Source organism: Dendropsophus ebraccatus, chromosome 4 (assembly GCF_027789765.1).
Source record: "Dendropsophus ebraccatus isolate aDenEbr1 chromosome 4, aDenEbr1.pat, whole genome shotgun sequence".
NCBI lineage: Eukaryota > Metazoa > Chordata > Amphibia > Anura > Hylidae > Dendropsophus > Dendropsophus ebraccatus.
In genome coordinates, this window is record NC_091457.1 from 113,218,925 (window position 1) to 113,243,942 (window position 25,018).

A 25,018-nucleotide genomic window follows, 5' to 3' on the forward strand; every position below is an offset into this window, starting at 1 on the left:
CTGTGTAGCTTCACCAAGGCATCAATATTGAATAAACTGTGACAACACACAATAGGTTTAGGCTTCCTTGGTATCCTGGAGGTTATTGATTTCCAATAGCTGGGGGCCACACTTTGGAAACAACTGGAATAAGTGGCCATTTGTTCTTACCTTCTCCCCTTTTGCCCCTGGAGGACCAGCCACAAACTGAAAAGAGATGACAACTTGTTATATGGTTATATAGCTGTAGAAAATATCAGTGTATTTTTCTCCAAAGATCTCTAACTATCTATAGAGTGGGTAGGAGAAACAGTAAGGTCAATGCAAATGTGCCATTAACAGAACACAATTTCTACATTACACAGAATCAACAGAAAACGGTTCTTAGGGTCAAGGCTAATAATACAAGATGAAAGCAACTACACTCACCTCTCCGGGGACCCCAGCTTCTCCTGGTTCTCCCTTGGATCCCGCTGGACCTGAAGGACCTGGAATACCCTGAGATCAGAAATGTTATTGACATTAGAGAAATAATATCATAAAATAGCATACTTATGGATGCAGGTAGTACGTTATTTTGAATGCAGTACTTTCTATTGACTTCCCTCTTTATGGTGTTGCATATACTGCTCTTCATACAGTGCCCCAATAGCACTACCCAAACAATATAAAAGGAATGAGGCCGTGTTCACATGGCGTAAGACACCGGCCGTTCTGTTACCTGACCGGGTCACAGAACGGCCGGTGTCAGAGACGATCATCCCGGACGGTTTATGGTGAATTCAGATGCATCCCACATCCCAATTCGTCGCGGCACACAATGAAGCGGCACACTCCATTGTGCGCACTGACAGATTCTCTGTGGCCACTATTCAATGAATAGCAGCTGCAGAAAACTGACATGTCAGTTTTTTGTGGCACCGCTAGCGATCCCAGCCATAGTGTATACTTAGGGGGACATGTATGAAAAGGCGTAAACGCCTTTATAGGCGCAGATGGGGCAGATCTGCGTAAAAATATTTGCAAATGGTATTTTTGCAAATATTTTTTTCACATCTGCCCCATCTGTGCCACCTTCACCAGTGGGGCGGAAAGGGGACGTTACGGGGGGGGGGGGGGGCCGCCGCTGTGTGCGCCACGGCCTCTGCATGGGCCACATTTATCATTTTTCCAGCACAGTGCAATCGGATTTATGTAGAGCCAGTGCGCCTCTACATAAATCCCCTGAGCGCCTGAGCTGCAGGGACATTTGTAAGCCCGGCATAAAAAACGCTGGACTTCATAAATGTCCCCCTATGTGTATACACGGCTGGGATTCCCACATAAGTTGTGTATTAATCACGGCTGTTGTTGTACATCGGCAACAAAACGGACGTGATTAATACACAACTTACGTTGGGTCAACATGGTCTAAAGCTGTTCCAATGTTTTCCATAGAATTGGGCTCCAGGTGTACAGATGAGAATGCAATTGCCAGGCCGCTGGAGCCAAACAGCTCCCTTCAATAATTAAATGTAGTGTATCCTGCGTGACCACCACACGGATTTGGCATCCTAAGGCTAGCCCTGTTTAGATTTACTTTGGCTTCTCAAGTGTTGTTGGCTTTTAACAGCTATCAATCCAAGATTTATTTTCCCTTTAATGCATGTATTCATATATTTTTCAGCAGGCAACAATTGGAGTAAAAAATTGATAGATACCATCTTCCCTGGAAGTCCAGGTTCTCCATCTTTTCCTGGTAAACCATCTCTTCCAGGTATTCCATTTTTTCCTGGTTCCCCCTAGAATAAGACATGATGTTGTTACTATTATGTAATATATTATGTGACTAATTTGAAATATGTCTGACAGCTGAAAGCTACTGCCCAGCCAAGACATTTACCACTAATCCTGGGACTCCAGGAGGTCCTTGTGGGCCCTAAAATGAAAGAAACAAACAAACAAAAAACATTTAAGTTATCTTAATATAGCATACTATAACTATAACAATGTAATGTATCCAGGCATATATGGTAAGATCTCATCATTATATTAACAGTGGTTAAGTGATAAGCCCTGGTAAAGCTTCTGCACCAGGGTGTAGGAACTTTAAGGGACTCATCAAGTCATAATAGTGTCTTGTAAATTCAATTTAGATTCAAGGACATCATGAGGCTTGTATAGTATTAACAATAAAAAAATAGGTCATTGTTGGTTAGATGGCTACTTAAGCTATAGCATTCACACTAGGGCAATACATCCTTACCACCAATCCAGGAGGTCCGATCAAACCAGGAGGTCCAGCAGCACCCTGTGGACCTGGTAATCCCTAAAAGACAGAACACAAATGATGATACTAATAAACCTGCAGGCGCTGTAGTAAACTATTGTATATTAGGTAATATATTACCATTTTTAATATTAAGTACATGTTAGGCCTATAATTGTCATAATGTAATGTAGCACAACAGTGATCTCCTACAGGATAAGAGTTACAGCTTCTGGCTTGTTCTATGAGCAAGTCGCTGTCAGGCCATGCCATGAGTTAGAGAAAGTTAGAGACCACTGTGCTGCCATCTAACTGCATTGTTACTATTAGTATGGACAGCTGGCTATAGGAATTATTGGAGAAATAAAGTGACTATGGAGAAAGTGAAAGGAATATTGGAAAGAACAGCTACAGTGGCAGTTGCAGGACCAGAGGCTGGTAAGTATATTAAAAAAGTGGTTGGAGGGTCTGATTTTCATTGTCTCCTGGTACAATGACATCTGGTCTAGTTGTCTGATAATGTTGGTGTCTGCTCTAGGGGCTGATACGTTATATGTCTGGTCTGAGGCCTGATCATTTCAATGTATGATAAGTGTCTGTTGTGGAGGCTGATAATTTGGGCAGGGCCGAAGTCAGCACAGGGTGTACCGGGGCAAGTGCCGGGGTCCAGAGAGGCCCAGTGTTCTGATGTTTAGCCCCCTCACTGTAGTGTAGTGTGATCAAACTGAACATCAGAAAACTGAGAAAGAGCAGGACCTGCCAGCGTCCTGCAGAGAGAGAGAGAGAGAGAGAGAGAGAGAGAGGGATGAAGAACCTGATCACATGACCCGCAGGTCCTCAATACTACAGTGTGGAAATCGGCTGGAAGAGGGAGAAGACTGAACTGTAAGTGCTGTGTGTGTGTGTGTCAGTCAGTAATGTGTGTGGGTGTCAGTCAGTTATGTGCGTGTGTGGCAGTCAGTAATGTGCATGTCAGTCAGTAAAATGTGAGTGTCAATTAGTAATGTGTGTGTCAGTCAGTAATGTGTGTGTCAGTCAGTAGTGTATGTGTCAGTAATATGTATGTGTGTCAGTAAGTGTGTGTTTGTGTATGTTAGTGGTGTCTCAAGTGATTGTGCATAGTGGATGGATGAGGGGCTAGCTGAGGCTCTGTTGCTCAAGGGCCCACAAAAACCTGTAGCCGGCCCTGAATTTTGGCATCTTGTCTGATGTCCAAAAGCATAGATATGTGGCATGGGGTATGAGAATTTAGATTTCTGGTCTGGGGTACAATAATTAAAGTGTCTGGTCTGGGTTCTGATAATCTGGGCATCTGGTCTGAGGTCTGTTGATTTAGGCATCTGGTCTGGCTTCTTATAATACAGATTTGTGGTGTGGAGAATTTAGAAGTCTGGTGTGGGGTGTGATAATTTAGGCATCTGGTCTGGGACTTTATTATTTAGATGTTGCATGTGGTGTCTGCTCTGAGGTCTGATAATTTAGTGTTTGGTCTAGGGTCCTAGGGTCTCATAATTTAGAGATGTGTTCTGGGCGTCTGATCATTTAGGCATCTGGTCTGGGGTCTAATAATGTAGTCATCTGGCCTGGGTTATGTTTATTTATATATCTGGTGTTTGGTCTGAGAATTTAGGCATCTGGTGTAGGTTCTGACAGTCTGTGGTCTGATAATAAATAAATGTTTATGTTCACACAGGCACTTCAAGGTATTGTAATGGCCGGAGCAGTGAGCTGCTGAAAAAGAAGTTTTCTCCATGAAAAACTTTGCAAGTTCATTTCAATGGGAGCTGTACAATATTTATGTTAAATAATAAGATAAATACTGTATATTATTTACAAATTTCCACTAAGACAGAACTCACCCTGACACTGGGTCCAGGTTCTCCTTGACTGCCCTATAACCAAAAAATATGTAACATTAAAACTGGCTTTTTCCAGCAACAAATAGAAAGCATTATGGGAAAAACATTTACACTGGTTATCTGGAAAAAGTGTTGCTAAATTTCCCCGTCGTTCCTATAGCTCTTCTAAACCGTTTAAATAATGACTTACCTTTACTCCAGCTTGTCCAGGAGGACCCTAATATAGGAATAAATGAACAGTTACTTTTCTGATCACTGGATACTATTCGGGATATGGCAACCAATAAAAGTGCATTAAATGTGTGCAAGTCAGTGTGCCAAAGGTAAGGCAACCCAAAACAACATTAGGATTACTGTTATGCCTTATGGATTACATCTAAATAAAACCTACAGCTATGAGCACAATGCATACTTACGGGAGGACCCTGTTGACCTGGTTCTCCTGGATTTCCCTGGAAAGACAGTATAAACAATAAGTTGAGTAACGTACTATAGTCATATACACCAAATATCTGGCATGTTATATCTCTATATTGGTTGGGCTCTGTTCCCACTGTAGTATAGATTATACTACTACAGGAGCAATGGCAAATCCTTATTGATCCTGACATATTACATTCACTTATAATGGACTGGTCAGGTTTGGAGCTGATAAGGAGGCTAATACTATAAATATATGATAGTTGGGGGAGCAAAGATTTTGCATTGGGGTCGAAAAATCCTAAGGAACAATACCCCATTGTAAGCAAATCCTTATACATACAATAGGAATGCCAGTGTCTTGCATTTTGGAATAATTAATTTTAAATGGAAATATTATATTTTGATGACCATGTAACCCCCTTATGCAACATATTGATTCTACAGCCAAATATTTGGATAATTTTTATATATGGAGTAACTGTGGCATGTCTAAAACAATGTTAAACTCTGATTATGCAACTGCTTACATGCTACAAGCTACCGCTGACTGACTGTAACCAAATAACCTTTTCTACAAATTATGTTAATACTAAGCAGAAAGTCTGGGGATTTGCGGCATACTCATGTTATAAGATGAGGCGGTGCAATTCACAAATAAAGACTTAAGATAATGATTTATGCCAAATGTGTTCAATAGAGAATAGATTCAATAAATTGATCTAATTATTTTGATTATATTGACATATGCGTAATTAAAAAAAAATTCTACAAGTAATCAATCTGTTTTCGTTGCAATACCAGGCACAACCACACGGTGTGCTGTTTAGAATTAGTTTGTATGTAAAAATAAAAACAAAGTTATAACTGCACAAAGTCAGCTAGTGGTGAGCATGTTTAGTGCAGCAACATATATAAAATACAAACAGTGCCCAGATGACAAAATCATGCAATGTGAATTTTAATCAGTCATAGGAACTCATCACTAAGTCACTATATGCCCACTATTTTGGATGTTTTAGTGAATGAGAGGACTGCAAGCTATATATTTATAGAAATTGCTTCCTATAAAAGCTTTATATTCTTACTTTCAGATTCAGATCAGCTTATGAATCAGTGAATTGCACCATATACATTAAGACACATTGAGACGCCATCTTCATTTACTACTGTTATATAAAGATTTCTGTGCACCTAAAAAATGGGACAAAATTGCAAACATTCTACCATATTGGGGGGATTTATTAAGACTAGAGTTTCATATGGCAATATCAAAAGGGGTTGTCCCAGAAAGCAAAATTTATACAAGATTGGGGTGTAAATTATGGTAAATTTGCTCTACCCACTAAACCCCTATTATTTTTTGGAAAGTGGTACCAGCAGCTTAGAAAGGGAAAATACAAGACTGCAGGATCAGGCTATATGATTGCATGAGATAATCCTTAGAAGGTGTGTCTCAATGAACAAGCAGCAGCATAAGGATCTGCTGTTATTATGGAAGCACATACAATATGCAGACATGCCACATGCAAGACGCAAAGAGGAACACCTACCGGTCGGCCGAGCACTCCTGGGAAGCCTGGCATACCCTGCAAATATTTAATTCAAGCCGAATCATTAGTGAGAGAGAAGATGAGGTGCCCAGATACCAGATCAACCCAATAAAAGGTGACCAAGCGGTGTGAGTGACCACATGAACAGACACGATTAAGCACTGAAAGCCATTGCGAGCAGCCAGCTCAAGCCAAGGGCCCAAACTGCAACTATCCGTTGGCATTTACTTACAGCTGGGCCTGGGAGCCCGCTATTGCCCTTCTCGCCCTATAATCAAATGGAATGGACACAAAACAGGAAGACATAATATAGGTCATATATGATCAGCCATGGGTCCACCAGACAGGTCAGCATCAGATTGTACTAAGGCTGGGTTCACACTGACTTTTTGCAATCCATTTAACGTATACGTTATGGAAAAAACGGATGCAAAAACTGATGCAATTGTGTGTCATCTCATCCGTTTGGATCCGTTTGTCCATTGACTTCTATTATAAAAAAAAAAAAAAGAATCGAAATGGATGCGTTTTTTTTAACGGACACAAAAGTAGTGTTGACTACGTTTTTCAGTCCGTTTAAAGTATCCAATTAAAAACAGATACGCCGAATGGTTTGCAAAAATGCAGTGTGAACCCAGCCTAAGCCCAGTTTTTTCTAAAGGATAAAGAAAACATACCTGCAAATAATGACACCACATGATAGGCGATAACTAGGTCATCCCTATGGGACTTCCAAACATTGCCAAGCATTGAAACAAGTGCCTAGGTTATAGTCCCAGAGGTTGTACCTTCCTCAGGTATTTACCCTCTGTCCTGTCCTTTAAGTTCTTTTAGCAGTGGTCTCTTCTAGTACATCACTGGTGGATTACCTATTTTGGTCGGCTGGAAGATTCTATTGGTGGAATCTTCCAAATACTTGGTTTTTATTAAAACACATTTTTTTTTTTTTAAATCTAAGAAAAGCAATACACCTGTCCATCGGTGACACGTAGTACACTTCTGTTAAAGTCAGTAGGGCTGGGCTGCTGAAGATGGAAAATGCCTGATCCCCAGCTGATAGCATCTTTTGGATTGCGGTAAAGTTTATCACTATCGGCTGCACATCTACTGTATAAACAGGAGAAATGCGGCTGATAGCAAAGGGAAACTGACTGTACAGATATGCATATATCCATGCTTTCAGTTTTCAGATCATCAGCAGTGCATACTTACCTAGAGTGCTGCTGTGTGATCCAGTGCCCCACTTCTGGCTCTCCCCTCCTACTCTCTCTTTAGGTTACCCCCTCCTCCAGAATAATTGACAGCCAGAGGAGGCGGGGCCATAAAGAAGGATGGGAGAGCCGGAGAGCAGGATGCCCGATCACACAGCAGCGCAGAAGGTAAGTATGCACTGCTTGTGTGATCTGGAAACTGACTGCACAGATATATGCATATTCCTGCTATCAGTTTCCATGGCTGCATGAAAAATACAAGGATTATATTGAGGGCAGCACAAACTAGTGGCAGAACTGCTGAACAGAACAATGTATTACTTAGGCCTCATTCACACATCCATAAAATGTGTCTGCAATCGCTGATCCACAATGTGGCCAAATTTAAAACACATTGCTTTTACTAGAGCCATTCACGCGTCCACATGTTTTCTCTCAGCATTTGTGTGACCCAAAAGAAAAAAAAGAAAGGTTATAGTGCGGACCGCAATTGCAGCACCTTTCCCCCATAGAAATCTATAAGAGTCTCAATGATCCGCAAACCATCCACAAAAAATGGGGATCACAACAAAACTAGTCCAACTTTATTAACAAAGCACTGATTACACTGTAAAATTTTAGGGTATCTGCAAAAAAACACGGACGCTATGGATGTACACTACGGACAGTTTCTAGCAGATTGTGGAAGCCAAAATGCTGCACAAAATATAGACCTTGTTTAATTTTTATTTTTTTTTGCAGAAATCAATAGTACAGGCGATTTTAAGAAACTTTGTAATTCCGTTTATTAGCCAAAAATGCATTTTTATCATAATAAAACTGTTTGAAGCTCTCCCCCGTCTTCATGGTTCTCTTATGGAGAGGGGAGGGGTGGAGGCAGATGAGGCACCAAAACAGGACAACAAAGAGTGAATTTACAGCTACATCACCGGGCTATCTCCTCTGAAGTCAGCACTGAATATGGGCTTTCACACAACTCCCACTGTGTAATCCTTTGTTTTTTGCTCTCTGCTGGCAACCAATCTCCCTCCTTCTAGTTTATGGTACGTGCACACTACGGAATGGCGACAGGTAACCCGGCAGGCATTCCGCAGCTCGCACCCGTCCGCCGACCATGGCGGGCAAGTGAGTCTCTGCCCGTGTCATAGACTCCATTCTGTGCACGAATGGATTACGTCATCCGTCCAAAGAATGACACGGCCGCTGTCTCTGAAGTTCACCCCAGCGGGTAATGCAGTATCGGCTGGATGAACATCTTTTTACATAAGGATGTACCCGCCTTCCAATTAACCATAGGAGATAATGTTAATTACTGCCGGAGCTGTACTTTACATTGTCTGCACAGTCAATTTCGTGTGGGACGCTATTTTACAATGGCCGTTGTTTAATGAAAATATACAATGGGTGAACATGGCCTTAATGTGGATCTGTCAGGTGCAATTTAAATTAGGGATGGTCCGAACCGAGTTCGGTTCGGGTTCGTACGAACCCGAACCCTCGGTAATAATTCCCGCTGTCTGCCCACTCCGTGGTGCGGGCGGATCCAGCGGGAGGACCGCCTGGAAAACTGGGATACAGCCATAGCCATAGGCTGTATCCCAGTTTTCCAGGCGTTCCTCCCGCTGTATCCACCCGCTCCACGGAGCGGGCAGACAGCGGGAATCTGCTGCCGAGCGTTCGGGTTCATACGAACCCGAACCTTGGCAGGTTCGGACCATCCCTAATTTAAGTTCCAAATTGCTGACACTGTTAGATAGCTGTTAGAACAAGAAGAAACATGATACCTTTCATATATCTCTGCTTCCAGAACATAGAAAAAGGCTTTTTTATTGTCCTGTGCAAAGAGTCAAGAAGGCATTCTTAATCCTCTGAGTGGTGAGGGCTATAACGCCTCCTCACCCCCCTTCCCATCCTTGATCCTGCTTGATTGACAGTTAGCTGGAAGCTGAGCCCAAAGCAGGGTTGAGGATGAGAGGGGGACTGACTGGGCATTTTAGCCCTTAGCATTTCAGGGGCTTGAGAACACTTCTTTGACACTTTAGCACCAGAGAATAAAAGCATTTTTGCCCATTATGGAAACACAGATATATATATATATTACATACCGGTTTTCCTTCGGGCCCTGCTGGTCCTCTATCTCCTGGGGCTCCCTAGATGGAAAAAAAAAAACAAAAACATAAAATTACAACGTAAAAATACAGATTGTGAACCTTTAGCTGCCCTATCTTAGAGCAAGATATGACAGCAAGAGAGAAGCATAAATAGTCTGATACATTAGCTGTAAAAGCTAAGGCCACAGTACAAGCTAATTTTTAGTATTGTTCCCAAACATGTAAAATGTTAACAGGCTGTAACTGCACTGTAATCACTTATATGGTCTGCAGAGCCTATTATTTTGTAAATTATCTCATAGTTTTGTGTAGTGATGTGGATAGGGGGTAACTTCTTATGATGGGAATATTCCTTTTATGAAATTCCTTTTCCTTTACTATGGGATCTTACAACTCCTCCTGCTGGTGTCGTATCTTACAGCTGTCGTACCTTAGAGCTCAGGAGCTGGGATGACAAGGGGGGAATGGTCACTACCGCTGTATGGTAATATTGGTCTTTGTATAACACTGTAGAAGTAATAGTTTATGTATGGTGGTAAAATCTGGTGCTGCTATATAGTGGTATTATTTGATAATTATATACAATAATGTTTTCTGCGTGTACCTAGGACATATGCCTTGGCACTGCCCTTTTCAGATCCTGGTAACAACCCTGGTACAATGCCTTCTGAATTTTCTGAGTATATTCGGGGACCCATCTGTAATTTTGTCCAGGGCTACACCTTGTCTAAAACCATCCCTGACTGCAGAAGCCAGACTCCAAAGACTTTCAAAGTGTTTTTTTTCTATACAAATGACAAGGACACTAGGAAATATGGTCCCCTACAATGTGGTACAGTGGTACATCTATCATCTTCTAGTCCTAATATTATTTTATTACTGATAAGAAATACTCACTGCAGAGCCATCTTTGCCCTTATCTCCTGGGTCACCTTTATCTCCTTTAGGACCTTCTGCTCCCTGAAAATACAAACATCAAAAGATATTTGTTTTAAGTGGAATTTCTACAATGTAATAAAACTATAAGGCAATTACTTGTAATGCAGAGATATCTATATCTATTAATCTGCATACATATCTATTTTTTAAGGTGACAGTCTACCTACCTTATAAAAAATAGATCAATTCTTACAATATGTATAGTAATAGGGTCCGACATACTCGGAGACAATCGAGATAATCTAGGAGGCTACTGTACGGAAGTCTTAGAAATTTACACAAGCTTTGGAGCTGGTGTAGATTTTCTCCATGACTTACGCCTGCTAGCAGTGGATTTTGACCATTTAATTCTACATATCTAATGGGAATATGGTGCTCTGTATCAGAAAAAGCTCCACCTGCTATAAGGCCATGTTTACACTACATATGTTTCCGGCCGTAGTGCGAACCACGAATATTCGCCCGTAGTTTTGAGGTTGATGCGTTCGCTGGAAAGTATACGATATACGCCCGCACAATGCACACTACGTATGAGCTTACGGCCGGATCGTATACGGCGCCGTGAAAAATGAACAAGACCATTGTTTGAGGACGGAAATGTTGAAACTCACGGCCGTGGATTTCCATGCGGTCCCGTACTGAGTACTTATTTCAGCCAAATTGAACTTGATTTTTCGATCCAAATGTATGTTTGCGGTTCGTACGCATCCGGCCGCATGCCGATTTTTCCCACGCCCGTAGTTTCAGCCGCACATGTACGGCGGCGTACGAACTGCGGACGGAATCGCACGCAGTGTGAACATAGCCTTAAGATGTACTGTAAATATAATCAATTCAGACCGACACGCTGCACGCTGTTATAAGGTGGACAAAATTGAACATTTCAAGCATATTTCAAGCACTGCTAAAAAATAATTTTTAGTCGAAATTCAAAATGGAATTAATTCCATATAATAAAAAATACACCTAATAGAGTTGACAGAAGAAGGTAGAAGACCTCTCTATAGACTTACTACTACAACCAGACCTTATCTCCTTTGATTCCTCTCCCGCCATCTTCTCCTGGGTCACCCTGCCAAGGGAGAATCATAGCAGAAATTACAGACCCCCCCTTTGTTTAAAGTACTGTATACAAAATATCTCATGGTGCTATGAAATGGTGGTAACCTGCATACAGAGGGTTAAATACAACAAACAAGACTGACCCTGGCTCCCTTTGGTCCTGGTAATCCTCTTTCTCCAGGAAGCCCAGTGGCAATAATTTCTACTACTTCACCCTTGATAAGAACACAAAATCTATTACTGGCTTGAAATAGATGCAACATAATTTATAACAAAAGTTAGATTTCATCTGATATAGTGTTGTTACAGTGTATTTACCTTAGGTCCTGGGGGTCCAATTGGGCCCCTTGGTCCTTCTTTGCCCTGTAGAATATAAATGTCAGCATAATTTAATAACCAGGCTTCAGCTTCCTACAGAAATGGTATGTATTAATGGACATGTGTAGAGCACAAAGTTGGTATCACATACAATGTCCAATATTACAGGCTTTCTGCTCTAGATATCGGCTTACAGGCTCCAAGGTGAGACAAACATGAATATGCACCCATATTTTGTCCATACAATAAGTCATGCTATCTATGTTTAAATTGTGTATGAATGGATAAAAAAAATTCTATTTGCAGTTAACTTACACCGTCTCCTCGTTCTCCTCGCTCTCCCCTGTCACCCTACAAAGTAAATAGATAAATCATCAACATAGGACAGACATGGTAAACAACTGATTTAAATATAGAGACATGAGATAGATAGATAGATAGATAGATAGATAGATAGATAGATAGATAGATAGATAGATAGATAGATAGATAAAGCAGAGTAACAGCCGCACGTCCAGATCCAGAGCGGTGGGTGCTGTGCAGTGAAAGTCCTATGGCGTAGGATCCCCAATGTAGAAACGGCAAGAGACCGCAGCACACTGAAGTAAAGGTGAATAGTGTTTATTCCATCATCAAGGTACATACAACGTTTCGATTCAATCCAGAATCATTATCAAGCCCAAGGCTTGATAATGATTCTGGATTGAATCGAAACGTTGTATGTACCTTGATGATGGAATAAACACTATTCACCTTTACTTCGGTGTGCTGCGGTCTCTTGCCGTTTCTAGATAGATAGATAGATAGGAGATAGATAGATAGATAGATAGATAGATAGATAGATAGAAGATAGATAGATAGATAGAAGATAGCTAAACAGATAGATTGTTAATGGATTTTAAGGCCAGAAAAAAATTACACTTCTTCACCTTCTCTCCTGATTTTCCTTGTTCTCCTGGATCGCCAGCCCTTCCAGGTAGTCCTGGAATTCCAGGTTTTCCAGCCTCGCCAGGTGGTCCAGGTGGACCTTCAGGTCCTCGTTCTCCAATAGCCCGTCCTGTAGGGCCTTGGGGACCAGGAACACCTTGATCTCCCTTATCTCCTTTCTGCCCTCTCTCTCCAGGAAATCCCATTGTTCCCTAGAAGATAGTCATCCAAATAACACAGACATATAACAATATCTTCCAACTTTAATATATTTGACTTATTTATCAGTAGTTTCTCCTTTTGGAGAGATGCACATCCATTATGCTGCTATTTATTTTCTATGGGAATTTCATCTTGAACCTGTTTTTTTGATTATTCTAAGGTTGGGAGAGGCAAACCATAGACACATATGTCAACTTTACAATAAACATAGTGCTTCAGAAGGTCATGATGGTCCTTTGGCTGTCACCATTGTTGGACAACCTAAGGCTGCCATTATTATTAGGGGATGTCGGGCTGTACTGGTGTGTGTGTGTGTGTGTGTGTGTGTGTGCGTGTGTGTGTGGAGGGGCTGTAACTTTTACTTTGTCTGTTATGCTTTTAAGGGGGTCCTGTGGCTGTGAAGTCACATTATTATTGTCTGATTCAGATTTATTTGTACCTTCAAACAAAGTATCCCAAAGAGCTGATTGCAAAGTTCGGCATACATAAAACGTTTTAACAGCCTTGGCCTATTTCTAGGTTGTCTGTGCTTCATGTCACCCCATCCTTGCCTATACCATCTTAAATATACAGTTCAATTCCATCCACAAACACAACTGAAATTAGGTGTCATAGGATTCTTTTGTGGATCTGAGATTTGTGGACATACATCTTTGCCTGGTGCTCCCTTCTCTCCAGGTTCTCCGGGTTCTCCCTTCATCTTCTTTTGAACAGAGGGGATGTATATTCCAGAGCCGTCATCAAAAACTTCAATGATATCTTTCAGGGCAGAAATCTGTAAAACAATGACTGTGATTACATTGCCTGGGATTATGCTGTCTTTAGACCCTGCCCCTACACTTTAATAATTTCTGTTGTGATGTAATAGTGCAGTAGTGAATGATCAGTCCACCTCTGGTCTGGTGGTATTTAGACAAGCTTTTATGATTTATGAACCTGGGCTTTCCTTTCATTCTGGGCCCCCATTACCTAGTGCATCCTTGTGGATGGGCCCGGATTGGTAATCTGGCGAAACGGGCAAATGCCTGCTGGGACGCAAAGATTATTATTAAGTGGGGCCACTGGTCCCGCTGCACGTTTGCACCGACTCTCTGCCGTGGTTGAGAGAACAATGCAGCCGCATTATTCACTCAGCCTTTAGAGAGGGTCAGTGCATTGCGCGCAAACTGTTCTCTGCCCTTTAATTGTGAGTGTTCCTGATATATGCTCACAGTTAAATGCTGCATTCACATTGGACTAAAGGTCCTGTCTCTTATATCTCCCGCACACCTGCTGGGATCTACAGCTCTGTACCTGGTATGAACCTCACAGATTCTCTTTAAGGGCATGTTCATACCTAATCCATTGCGGATTTGATGCTGTTGATATAATCTGTTTAAAGAGATATGTAAATCCAAAACATCCAATATGTTATATTTTTATTTTTAGGTGTTGATGGTGGGAGTCACATACATACTTAAAGCGACTCTGTACCCACAATCTGACCCCCCCCCCCCAAACCACTTGTACCTTTGGATAGCTGCTTTTAATCCAAGCTCTGTCCTGGGGTCCGTTCGGCAGGTGATGCAGTTATTGTCCTCAAAAAATACTTTTAAACTTGAAGCCCTGTGTCAAACGGGAGTATCTGTGCCCTAACTTTGCACCACCCCTCCGTCCCTCCTCCCCACCCTCTTCATCATTAGGAATGCCACTGGAACATTTTCTTCATGCTGAACATTGCACAGGTCCTTAATGATCCAGCCCATGTGTCGGGCTGCCACAGGTGGGGAATAAGAAGCAATCTGCCTGGAGCATTCATAATGATGAAGAGGGTGGGGAGGAGGGACAGAGAGGTTGTGCAAGGTAGGGCACAGATACCCCCGTTTGGCACAGGCTTCAAGTTTTAAAGTATTTTTTTAGGACAATAACTGCATCACCTGCCGAACGGACCCCAGGACAGAACTTGGATTAAAAGCAGCTATCCGAAGGTACAAGTGGTTTGGGGGGGTTAGATTGTGGGTACAGAGTCACTTTAAGGGAGTAGTGAGGGACACAAACAATTGAAGCAGAATTTGCTACCCCATGTATTGCACACCGATATCCATGATATGTGGTTAATGATATGGTATGTGGGCTGCTAGGGTTTGAGTGCCAGGGCTGATTTTAAGTCCGAGTCTGGCCCAGGTTGTGGACTAGGAGCTCACTGAGAATACAGTGCAATAACATCTCCAGTGTCTGTAGTTCAGCAGAATACTCACTCTACCAGACAATGTCTAAGGGCCATATTACACGACCTGCAAATCCCAATAAGCGAGCTCTAATCTGTTAGATCGGCACTCTCTTAAAGAGCCTATTACCTGGTCATGTTGTCTGTGGGATTCCCCGGTCTCCACAGCTTAAGCTCTCACTTCTGGGCCCGTCTCTGAAGTGAGAGGCCAATCACTGGCCGCCGTGCTGTCCTGTCTCGGCCAGTGATTGGCTGAGTGGCCTGTCACTTCAGAGACGAGACCAGAAGTGAGAGCTGCGGTGACCAGGGTATCCCACAGACAAAGCTGGAGGATACCGGTGGAGCCTGGACAGGTAAGTAATAGCTTTATTATATTATAAACAATCAGCTGTCGGACGTGCTACCTATTACATGTAGCGATGCGCGGTCAGCGGACAATGATTTATAAACTTGCCAGAAAAAAACTATTAGGCGATTATCGGCTCTTTGACTAATCGTCTTTATTACACGATTGGCTGATTATATTGCTCCATGTAATAGGGCCCTAACCCTAAAGCCAGCCAAGATTATTTAATGCTTTATGATGAATTTATATATTAGGTGTGTACTGTATAGCAGTATTATGTGGTCTCATTTTGTGAATAGTTTTTGGATACTGCATATGACATTCACTTAAAGACATCCACTGACTGGTAGTTTGAGGTATGGTATCTGTAAAGTTGAGCCCCTCTTTGTTGTCAATGGCCCCTTTTCTACCACCCTGATGGTATTAGTAGATAGAGCTTTTGCAATACAGAAATGGAGAATGTATGGAAACACATCATGACATGGAAATAACAATGGTTTACCTTGATTCCCAAAACATTCAGGGACCTCTCTACATTCTGTAAAGTAAAAAAGAAATATCACATGGGTTACATTGAGGAAGACTGTTATATACATAGATACACATCCCTGCAGAATAATACTCACTGCAGTACTTCCAGGCTCTCCTTTCTGACCAGTTTCTCCAGGCCGCCCCTGATTACAAAATAAATAAAAGGACCATGTCAAAATAAAATTAAAAAACTAAAAAATTTTTTTTTTTAAATAGCAGAGTAGCAAAATAGTCATGATAATAAAAAATATCAGAATTTATTAAACATGCCAGGCTTAAGGGAAAATGATTGCCCCTTAATAACTTTGGCATATCTCAGCGTGTCCATGCATCACACACTGAAATCAACAGGAGCTATGAGCTGTAGTAGTTTTCATCTACAAATTACATTGGTTTGTGGCATAAATCATAGCAAAGGCACTGGGCTGTAGGAGGCCATGCCCTTTCCTGCTAAGTCTTGCACAGTGTCAAAAGACTAAGGGGGACATTTACGAAGCCTTCGTTCTAGGCATACGCCAGGAAGAAAGCGCAGATTCGCCCCTTCTCCCTGGCGTACACCTGCCGTATCCTCTGCTCAGAAAGGGGGGGGGGCCTGGCAAGGCGAGGCGTGCCTGATTTATCATCATTTTTGCCTTCTTGCAGGCATAAATCAATATACAAATGTAGACCTGCTGGAAGTAGGTGTAGATTTGTTGTGCAGAGTCTGAGCCGGGCACAGGGCTGGATGAGTTTACTAAGAGACGTGCGCTTCTTAGAAAATTTGCCCAGGAAAAAGGGGGCGGGGCATTATAAAAGACCTCACTTGTATGCTGGTCTTCAGAAATTACCCTGAAAGTCTCACATTTTTGAGCATAAGAACTTTACAACAGTATTGTATGCAAGAAAGTGGTGCAGGGGCCATAATAAACTTCCCCTTTGTTTTTAGATGATAGTTGACTTTTATAATGTACCTGCATAGATGTTTCTCCGACTACATTTTGGCTACAATGAGCCAACATTAGGGGGAGCTAAATGTATATAAATATTGTAATTAGTATTCAAATCAATAGATGCTCTATGTCTCTGTATGCAGTGAGCTCCCCCTAATGGTAGTTGCAGGAACCTCGTTTTACTGCGTGAAGAACCTTGGGTTCTGCTGCAGATGGTATAATATGGTTGTGCACTGTGTAGGCTCAAAATACAACTTGCATAGCATGTTCAAACTATGCTATTATAAGCGGTGTGCTGGGTACACAACTGCACATAGAGCAACAGTATGCTTCCAACCAGTGGGTGCTTATGCCAAGTGTAGGACCTAAGGCTACTGAAGAGTTTGGGGCTAATTTGCAATGGCTACAGTGTATCAACAATTCCCCAAAAAACGAGCTATGTGAATTGAATACATACCTGTTCACCTCTAGGTCCTGCTTCACCTCGATCACCCTACAAAAAAAGTATAATTGAACAAATTGCATTAAAAGTAAGTAATTAAACTTAAATTGTTGAATGCAATATCAATATGCAAATGAATAATGAACAGTAAACCCAGTAAACCAACCTTTGGTCCAGCTGGGCCGGCTATTCCAGGGATACCCTAGGAAGAGAAATGCAAAGATGGTAACTCCCATAGGGTCACTATGTGTGCTGGGCTGCCAAAATGTTCTTATATGGTTATAGAAGCATGTCAAATGTATGTGTAAGTTACATTCTCATTAGACACTGACCTGGCCTGGAGCACCAGCTAGTCCTGGTGGTCCTGAAAGCCCCACTGCCCCTGGTGGACCAGGTGGACCTGTATCTCCTGGTACTCCTTTGGAACCATCACGACCCTGCAAAAAAAAATTTCCTCTCAGCTCAGCATGAAAAAAGGGAGCTAAATGTCTGCCCACATAAAGCCTGCAATAGTCCTAAAAATAGTCCTTTTCAAGTGTTGTGCAGCTATAGCGAACAGTTCCCTTGCAGCCAGTGAATGGCCTCTGTGGCTCTGTGGCTGCCATGTCAGAGCTATTACTACAGCCTACAAGCACTAATCATACACTACTATCACACCCCTAACCAGCCAGGACTGGAAATGCTAGTGTGTCCACACTTTTTTCATAATTTAAGTACATCAATGTTTGTGTTTGCTGTCATTGCAATACCTGTTGAGACCCTGGCTTACAATGCCCATTAAATAAGGGTGACACCAAAATGACCTGGGCCACTTCTTCCCAGATTGTCTATAGTAACCACAAGGACTGAAAGCCCTTGCATCATGGCTACCTCTTGGCAATCCCTACTAATAGTAAAATACAGTTTTGCGTGGAATACCCAACTATTTACTTTGATAGTTGTGAACAGTTCATCTGTGATTTCCCCCTCCATTAACAGCTGAAAAAAAGACCCTCATAAGACGGGGAAAACAGAAAATACGCAACTACAAAATGAAGCAAATTTTTGTGTGGGTTTATTATTAATGGGTGTCTCAGCTCACCGCCCTCCACAACCATCCTTAATGTCCTGAATGACAGTGCAGCCTGGGAAGATGGTCAAGAATGGATGCAACCAGGTCTTAACCAGTCATCACATTGAACAATACTTACATCTCTACCAGGAGGACCAGCTTCACCTTTATCGCCCTAAAGGAAGGAGACAGAAGGTACATAACCATCAACTAAGATCTCTGTTGGTAATGGTAGAAGTTCACTATTTATTCCAATATTGTTAGTATAATCCACACTTCAGAGCAAAAAGCATGACATAAACCAATGGCCCACCTTTCTGCCATCTTCTCCAGGAGTGCCATCCTCCCCCTACAATTAAAAAACAGATGTAGTAACAATAAGACATAGTAACGTGAGACTGAAAAAAAAAACAACCTTAAAATAAAGGTTACTCACATTTTTACCATTCAGACCAGGCTTCCCATCTTCTCCAGGTTTTCCCTTTTTATAGAAGAAAAAATAAAAATATTAATAATAATAATAATAATAATAATAATAATATGGTTTAGTGTCAACCATTCAACAATTTTAGACCCTGTTCACATCAGTCTATTTCCACTGTTTCTTCCCATTATTCATCAAAAAAGATGGTCAAAAACGGCAACCAAAACTAATCCCAGTGAGATTCTATTATAAAACTGCCCAATAGGAACCCTGCCAGAATTCTCCAAAACAACCAATCTGCAGATCTCTGCTTTTATTTTGCCAGGGGAGTATGAAATAAAAAAGTTAAGCTATAATTACTAGGGGAATCAACAGACAGTCTTCCTCATCAGCGACCACTTACCGCTACTCCTGGTGGCCCAGCTGGTCCAATTAGTCCAGGTGGTCCTTGCTCTCCTCTTAGTCCTTGCAGACCCTAAAATACATCACCAATGGCAATTGCATAAAAAAACTCACAAGATATATATAGATATATATGTATATGTATAGGGTTATATATATATATATATATATATATATATATATATATATATATATATATATATATATATATAAGGTATCATGTGATACTTAAATTAAAATGCTCACATCTCGACCAGGCTCTCCCGGTTTCCCTGATTCCCCCTATAATGAAAAATAGCAGTATTGGTTACAGTATTGTAGTGAAATGCATGCTCTGTTGGTATAGGTAAAGAAAAATAATATATCATCCAAGCATTGTTTTCCCCTTTACCCTCAGTCCTGGTGTCCCTGGTTGTCCTGGTTTTCCATCAAGTCCATTTCTTCCATCATTTCCAGGAGGTCCACGTTCACCCTGAATGGAACAGAACAAAATATCAGGGAAGGGTAATATGATGCATATGAAGAGTTTTTGCAACCCCCCTCCAAAGAAGGCTCAGTTGCCAAAATGGTTGTAGGGGTGAGTGGCGTGAAGAATTTGGGAGTGACACTGGCATAATCAGTACTATATTTACACTTGATCCCTTTAATGGACTTTGAATCCAGTTACAGTTGTTTAAATCTTGTATTACCCAGTCTCCCCAGTATATATAAGGGACCAATGGCTAACATCAGTGTCTGTTTAATCAACAACATGGAGTATCAGTCTACACACTGTTAGTACCATAGAGATGCTGTGTCTGTGTATATATACTAGATAGATAGATACTGTTTTTGCTCTTCTTCCTCAGTGATGCTACTCATCAGCTTCTTTTTTATATTATGTTGCATCTTTGTATTGTGTGATTAGCTAATAAAACTAACCTTTTTTTTCAATTATCTATGGCTAAGCAAAATGTGTCTATAGCAGGGGTCCTCAATTGGAGGACTGCTGTCCGAACGCGGACCGTGGAGGCCAGCTGTCCGGACACCTGCTGCGCTCTTCACAGTAACTATGAGCGCTGGTTACGAGCGCTCATAATTACTGTGCAGTAGCACTGACAGAGAGGGAGCCATTGGCTCCCTCCCTGCTGGTCACTCTTGTAGCCGCAGCGGTCACAAGAGGCCGTTTCCTGTCTTGGTATAGACACTCGAGTAACGTCACTGGAGCGCTGGCACCAGGACAAGTGGAGAGCGGCCTCTTTTGACTGCTGCAGTGCAGCCACAAGAGGGGAAGAGAAAAGGAGATGCCCGGACCCAGGTGAGTATAAGTGTTTTTTTTTATGTTATATACTATATGGTAGGGGGAGCACAGAGGGTCTATATACTACTGGGGAGCACAAAGCGGGGGTCTATATACTACTGGCGGAGCACACAGGGAGGCTATATACTACTGGGGAAGGGCACAGGGCTGCTATATACTACTGGGGGAACGCACAGAGGGGCTATATACTACTAGGGGAGTGCACAGAGGGGCTATATGATACTGGGGGAGCGCACAGGGGGCTATATACTATTGGAGGAGCGCATGGAGGGGCTATATACTATTGGGGGAGTGCACGGGGGCTATATAAGGGCTGGTAAGAGAGAAAAAAATGCCAGTTTTCCCACTAATAAGCATCAATTCTGTATGTAAATAGTTCACCAACGTATGTGAAAAGTTAACATAACAACACGTTTACTACTGATGTTCAGCTCGGACCTGACAAAAGTAAGTGGACCTCCAGTAAAAGTTGTTGAGTACCCCTGGTCTATAGGTCATTGCTAACTCTTGAAGAATGTACAATGCAGCCTACAGGCTCAGCTAATGCACTTCATGCCACTGGGAATCTGGATGTTATTAGCACAGGATCCGGTGGAATGAAGGACATGAGTATGAGCCCTGATAAACAGGATCCACTAAGGTCTTCCAGTACCCGATTCTGCTCTTGGATCTGGGAGGGAAAACAAGTGTATGTTATACAATCCATAATTTTTACTGGTACAGGCACATGTATACCTTGTCACCTGGAGCGCCACGATCTCCAGGTTCACCCTGCAAAATAGCAAAAAAAAAAGTGAAATTATGTGAAATACCCAGAAAAAAAGGGATATGTTTTATAAGAACTGCAATAAACATATACAAGCACTCACTCGATTTCCTGGTGGCCCTCTGGGTCCTTCCAAACCCTGTATAAATGGAAATACTGTTGTAATTCTGATTATAAGTGTGCAAGATAGTTTCACATCAAGAGTATGGAACACATCCTATAAAATATAATGATACAGTAGAGCATTGGATCCCAAACATACTCACCCTCTCTCCAGGAACACCATTTATACCAGCTTCCCCCTTCTGCCCTTTCATTCCATGTTCTCCAGGATCACCCGCATCACCCTAAATGAACGCAATAAATTACTTTCATACCCTGACAGATTTGGCAAATGGATCCAACCATCAAAATCATTGCACCAAAGTCCTTGGTGCAATGTATTTCTCAGCTGAAAATATAATAAAAAAAATGAAAAATTTTGCTTATTGTTTTGATTGAAACACTGCTCGTTTTGTGTATACAGTTCCTATACAAACCTATGTGCCTCCGTGATAACAAGCTACAAACAAATCTTTTGTGACCCGATCCTGCAGTCATATTGCTAGTCAGCAAGAAGTCGGGCTGACTGTTGTTTGTGTCTGTTTGTGTCTGTTCTTCTAAAATATTTAGTGGTTGCAACTAGGGATGGTCCGAACCTGGTTCGGACGGGGTTCGTACGAACCCGAACCATCCGCATCGGATTCCCGCTGTCTGCCCGCTCCGTGCAGTGGGCGGATAGAGCGGGAGGAACGCCTGGAAAACTGGGATACAGCCTACGGCTATGGCTGTATCCCAGTTTTCCAGGCGTTCCTCCCGCTGGATCCCCCCGCTGCACGGAGCGGGCAGACAGCGGTAATAATTGCGGATGGTTCGGGTTCGTACGAACCCCGTCCGAACCAGGTTCGGACCATCCCTGGTTGCATCCTCTATTACAATTTTATCATAAGATATTTTAAGTGACCTAACATCATATACAGCTATGCCAATGTGTGGGTCTTTTCTTATTGAATAAGCTTATAAAAAATTTATAAAAAAAAAAAAAAGTAAGGGGAGACTAAGAAATGGCTAAACAAGCTGATTATACTGGCACCATGTGAATCACAAAGCATTTATTCTCACCTTGTCACCTTTAACTCCGGGAACCACAGACTCAACTGAACCCTATAAGCAAAACATTATAATCAAATCTCAATTCTTCGAGTGTTTGGTTAGGGAAAAAGTTAAGAAAAAAAATCTTACTGGTTTTCCAGGGGGTCCTTGTGGTCCTTGGGGACCCTATAATAATAAGAAGAATTGATTAAGTTAGAAAATTGTATGATACGTAATGCATTTGCTCTTCTGCCTTTAGTCACACTGTGAAGGGACCGGCATTAAGCATCCTACTTACTTGGTCACCTTGTTCGCCTTTACTTCCAGCAGGACCAGGGCTTCCCTAAAAAAAATAGCAAGGTTATATACATTTTTGCTATAGAGGCTATACTTTATATAGTATTGAAATAATGCACACAGAAAATATATTTATGCACAGGACATAGCATTAAGTTGGTGCTACATTTTAAGGAATTATAATTTTTATGGTGGTACCGCTGCACCTAGCTCCTATGCCTTGCAGAGTTGACAAAGATCTCTTAATTAAAGTAGAAATAAAGAGAAAGACGTAAGGCAGCTAGGGCATAAGGGAAAGAGCACAGGCTTCAATGGAGACATCTGAGCACAATTGCCGCCATCTCTTCATCCAATCACTACCTGGATATGGTGTACACTTCTAAGATTGAAAGCACTTTTAATAATTTTTAATAAGAGGTTTCAGTCCCCCACTATTTTGAAGATGTCTATTTGCTGCATATGAGCGGGAACAACTTAGCACGAAATCTATGTGGATTCCATTACTTACATTTCTTCCTGCTTCCCCTGGTTCTCCTGGATCTCCCTTTTCTCCTGGGTTGCCCCGTGCCCCTGCCAGACCCTGGTAATTACAATTGCAAAAGTCATATAAAACCAAATATTAATCTGAACAAGAAAATGAAATGTTGATTCATATGAGTTAAAATGTCATCAATAGTACATCAGAACTAGCAAAAGTCTCACTTACCCTTGGACCTCTTTCCCCATTTTTTCCTGGAATACCTGATTCTCCCTGCAAGACAAGAGAAATATATCTTTATCTAATGTTTTCACCATTAGGACCCCATGGTTGGATGCATGTCAACAGCCTTACCGGTGTCCCTTCATCTCCTTTCTCTCCTTTTTCTCCTTCTTTGCCTCGAAGCCCGATTTGTCCTGGTGGACCTGCTTTTCCAGGTTCTCCATTCTGTCCTGGATCACCAGATTCTCCCTGAGGGAAAAAAAAAGTTGTCCCTTATTGTGCTTTCAATACATGTGGACTGGCCTATCGGAGAACCAAAGGATCATTTGGTGGGCCAGCCTCAATTTAGTTCATAAGGCCTTGTAAAAGTTGGGCTAGCTTGCCATTTCCTAGTCCTTATTGGTGGCATGGCCTTTGTGTATAGTGAAGGCAACAAAGATGAATAGGCATATGTCCTAAAGAGCTTCCCTTCGAGGTAAAGGGCCTAAGCTGTGATACCAGATGTAGCCTATGGATAAGGATGGCACTATTTAATTTTACAGACAAAACAGTGATAATTAAAGGGAATCTGTCACTAGGTTTATTCCACCTTAAATGAGGCAACAAAACACAGTAATCACTGAACTCAAGGAGATCAGTGAAAAAATTATCAGGGTGGTGGGGTGCTCTCCCCATCATGGAAGAACCATGTGGCAACAGGCTAGAGATATCTGGCTATCTCGTGTTTTGAGACTCGCAATCGAGGCTCCATGGACTCCTGTTTTGCATATTTAAATTTGGCGGAATCAGTGGAGACTCTTGATTGAGTACTTTATTGGAATTTTTTCACTGATCTTCTTGAGTTCAGTGATTACTGTGTTTTGTTGGTTGATTCCTGCTCCACACTGATGAGGGGCAAATACCCCGAAACGGCTGTCTGTGGATGAATGCCTGCCTTGGTAAGCCCTTGTCATGATCGTAATACTTGCACCTTGAGTTAGACATTGGTAGAAAAGGAGCCACCCTGTTGTTTTCCTATTTATGTTCCAACACTCGCAACCGAGTGGGACTTAAGGGGCTACCTCTCAGGGTGGTGTGGTGCTCTCCCCATCATGGAGGCACCCTGTGGCAACAGGCTAGAGATATCTGGCTATCCCGTGTTTTGAGACTCGCAGCCGAGGCTCCACGGACTCTTGTTTTGCACCTTAATGAAAGCAGCATAAACTAGCCATTCCCCAAAATGCAGGAGAATAGGATTCTTGCCACACCCCTCCCCCCACCCTCCAGCTGCTGATTGACAGTTGACCGCCTATACACAGCATGGATAGATAACTACCAATCAGCAGCTGGTGGGCAGAGTTTTCTGCTCATAAATTTCCAGGACTACTGGGCTCAAGCACATAATGGAGAGAACTACATATTGTCCATGTTATCGGGGCGTCAGCAGAGGGCTTACCTGGGCAGGTGCCAGGGCCCACAGCGCCTCTAGGGGCGCAGAGAGGGAGAGGGGCCCGGTGTTTTAATGTTCAGCCTGCTCACTGTAGTGCAGGGTGAGTGGGCTGAACATCAGAAGACACCTGATGGTCCTCAACCTCACAGTCTGGAGAGCAGCTCGACAAAGAGGAAGAGGGAAAAGACTGAGCTCTAAGTGCTGTGTGTTAGTGT

The 25,018-nt window shown here is 42.1% G+C and overlaps 1 protein-coding gene across 1 annotated transcript in view; it reads right to left on the reverse strand.

Moving 5' to 3' along the window:
• Positions 1-25,018, reverse strand: part of COL7A1 (collagen type VII alpha 1 chain) — a 131,959-nt gene that overhangs the window by 25,998 nt on the left and 80,943 nt on the right. The window contains exons 50-86 of the mRNA XM_069967921.1: positions 23,507-23,623; positions 23,381-23,425; positions 23,183-23,254; positions 22,676-22,720; positions 22,528-22,563; positions 22,408-22,449; positions 21,513-21,593; positions 21,350-21,385; positions 21,216-21,251; positions 19,572-19,652; positions 19,427-19,462; positions 19,182-19,253; positions 18,791-18,835; positions 18,668-18,703; positions 18,494-18,529; positions 17,636-17,740; positions 17,470-17,505; positions 17,319-17,354; positions 16,028-16,075; positions 15,904-15,939; positions 13,499-13,624; positions 12,630-12,839; positions 12,016-12,051; positions 11,701-11,745; positions 11,526-11,597; positions 11,348-11,392; positions 10,279-10,341; positions 9,376-9,420; positions 6,060-6,095; positions 4,503-4,538; positions 4,277-4,303; positions 4,087-4,119; positions 2,225-2,287; positions 1,862-1,897; positions 1,680-1,760; positions 409-477; positions 151-186 (exon numbers count right to left, since the gene is read on the reverse strand). Coding sequence (XP_069824022.1) covers positions 151-186; positions 409-477; positions 1,680-1,760; positions 1,862-1,897; positions 2,225-2,287; positions 4,087-4,119; positions 4,277-4,303; positions 4,503-4,538; positions 6,060-6,095; positions 9,376-9,420; positions 10,279-10,341; positions 11,348-11,392; positions 11,526-11,597; positions 11,701-11,745; positions 12,016-12,051; positions 12,630-12,839; positions 13,499-13,624; positions 15,904-15,939; positions 16,028-16,075; positions 17,319-17,354; positions 17,470-17,505; positions 17,636-17,740; positions 18,494-18,529; positions 18,668-18,703; positions 18,791-18,835; positions 19,182-19,253; positions 19,427-19,462; positions 19,572-19,652; positions 21,216-21,251; positions 21,350-21,385; positions 21,513-21,593; positions 22,408-22,449; positions 22,528-22,563; positions 22,676-22,720; positions 23,183-23,254; positions 23,381-23,425; positions 23,507-23,623 — 2,136 coding nt within the window. The remainder of the gene's footprint in view (positions 1-150; positions 187-408; positions 478-1,679; positions 1,761-1,861; positions 1,898-2,224; positions 2,288-4,086; positions 4,120-4,276; positions 4,304-4,502; positions 4,539-6,059; positions 6,096-9,375; positions 9,421-10,278; positions 10,342-11,347; positions 11,393-11,525; positions 11,598-11,700; positions 11,746-12,015; positions 12,052-12,629; positions 12,840-13,498; positions 13,625-15,903; positions 15,940-16,027; positions 16,076-17,318; positions 17,355-17,469; positions 17,506-17,635; positions 17,741-18,493; positions 18,530-18,667; positions 18,704-18,790; positions 18,836-19,181; positions 19,254-19,426; positions 19,463-19,571; positions 19,653-21,215; positions 21,252-21,349; positions 21,386-21,512; positions 21,594-22,407; positions 22,450-22,527; positions 22,564-22,675; positions 22,721-23,182; positions 23,255-23,380; positions 23,426-23,506; positions 23,624-25,018) is intronic.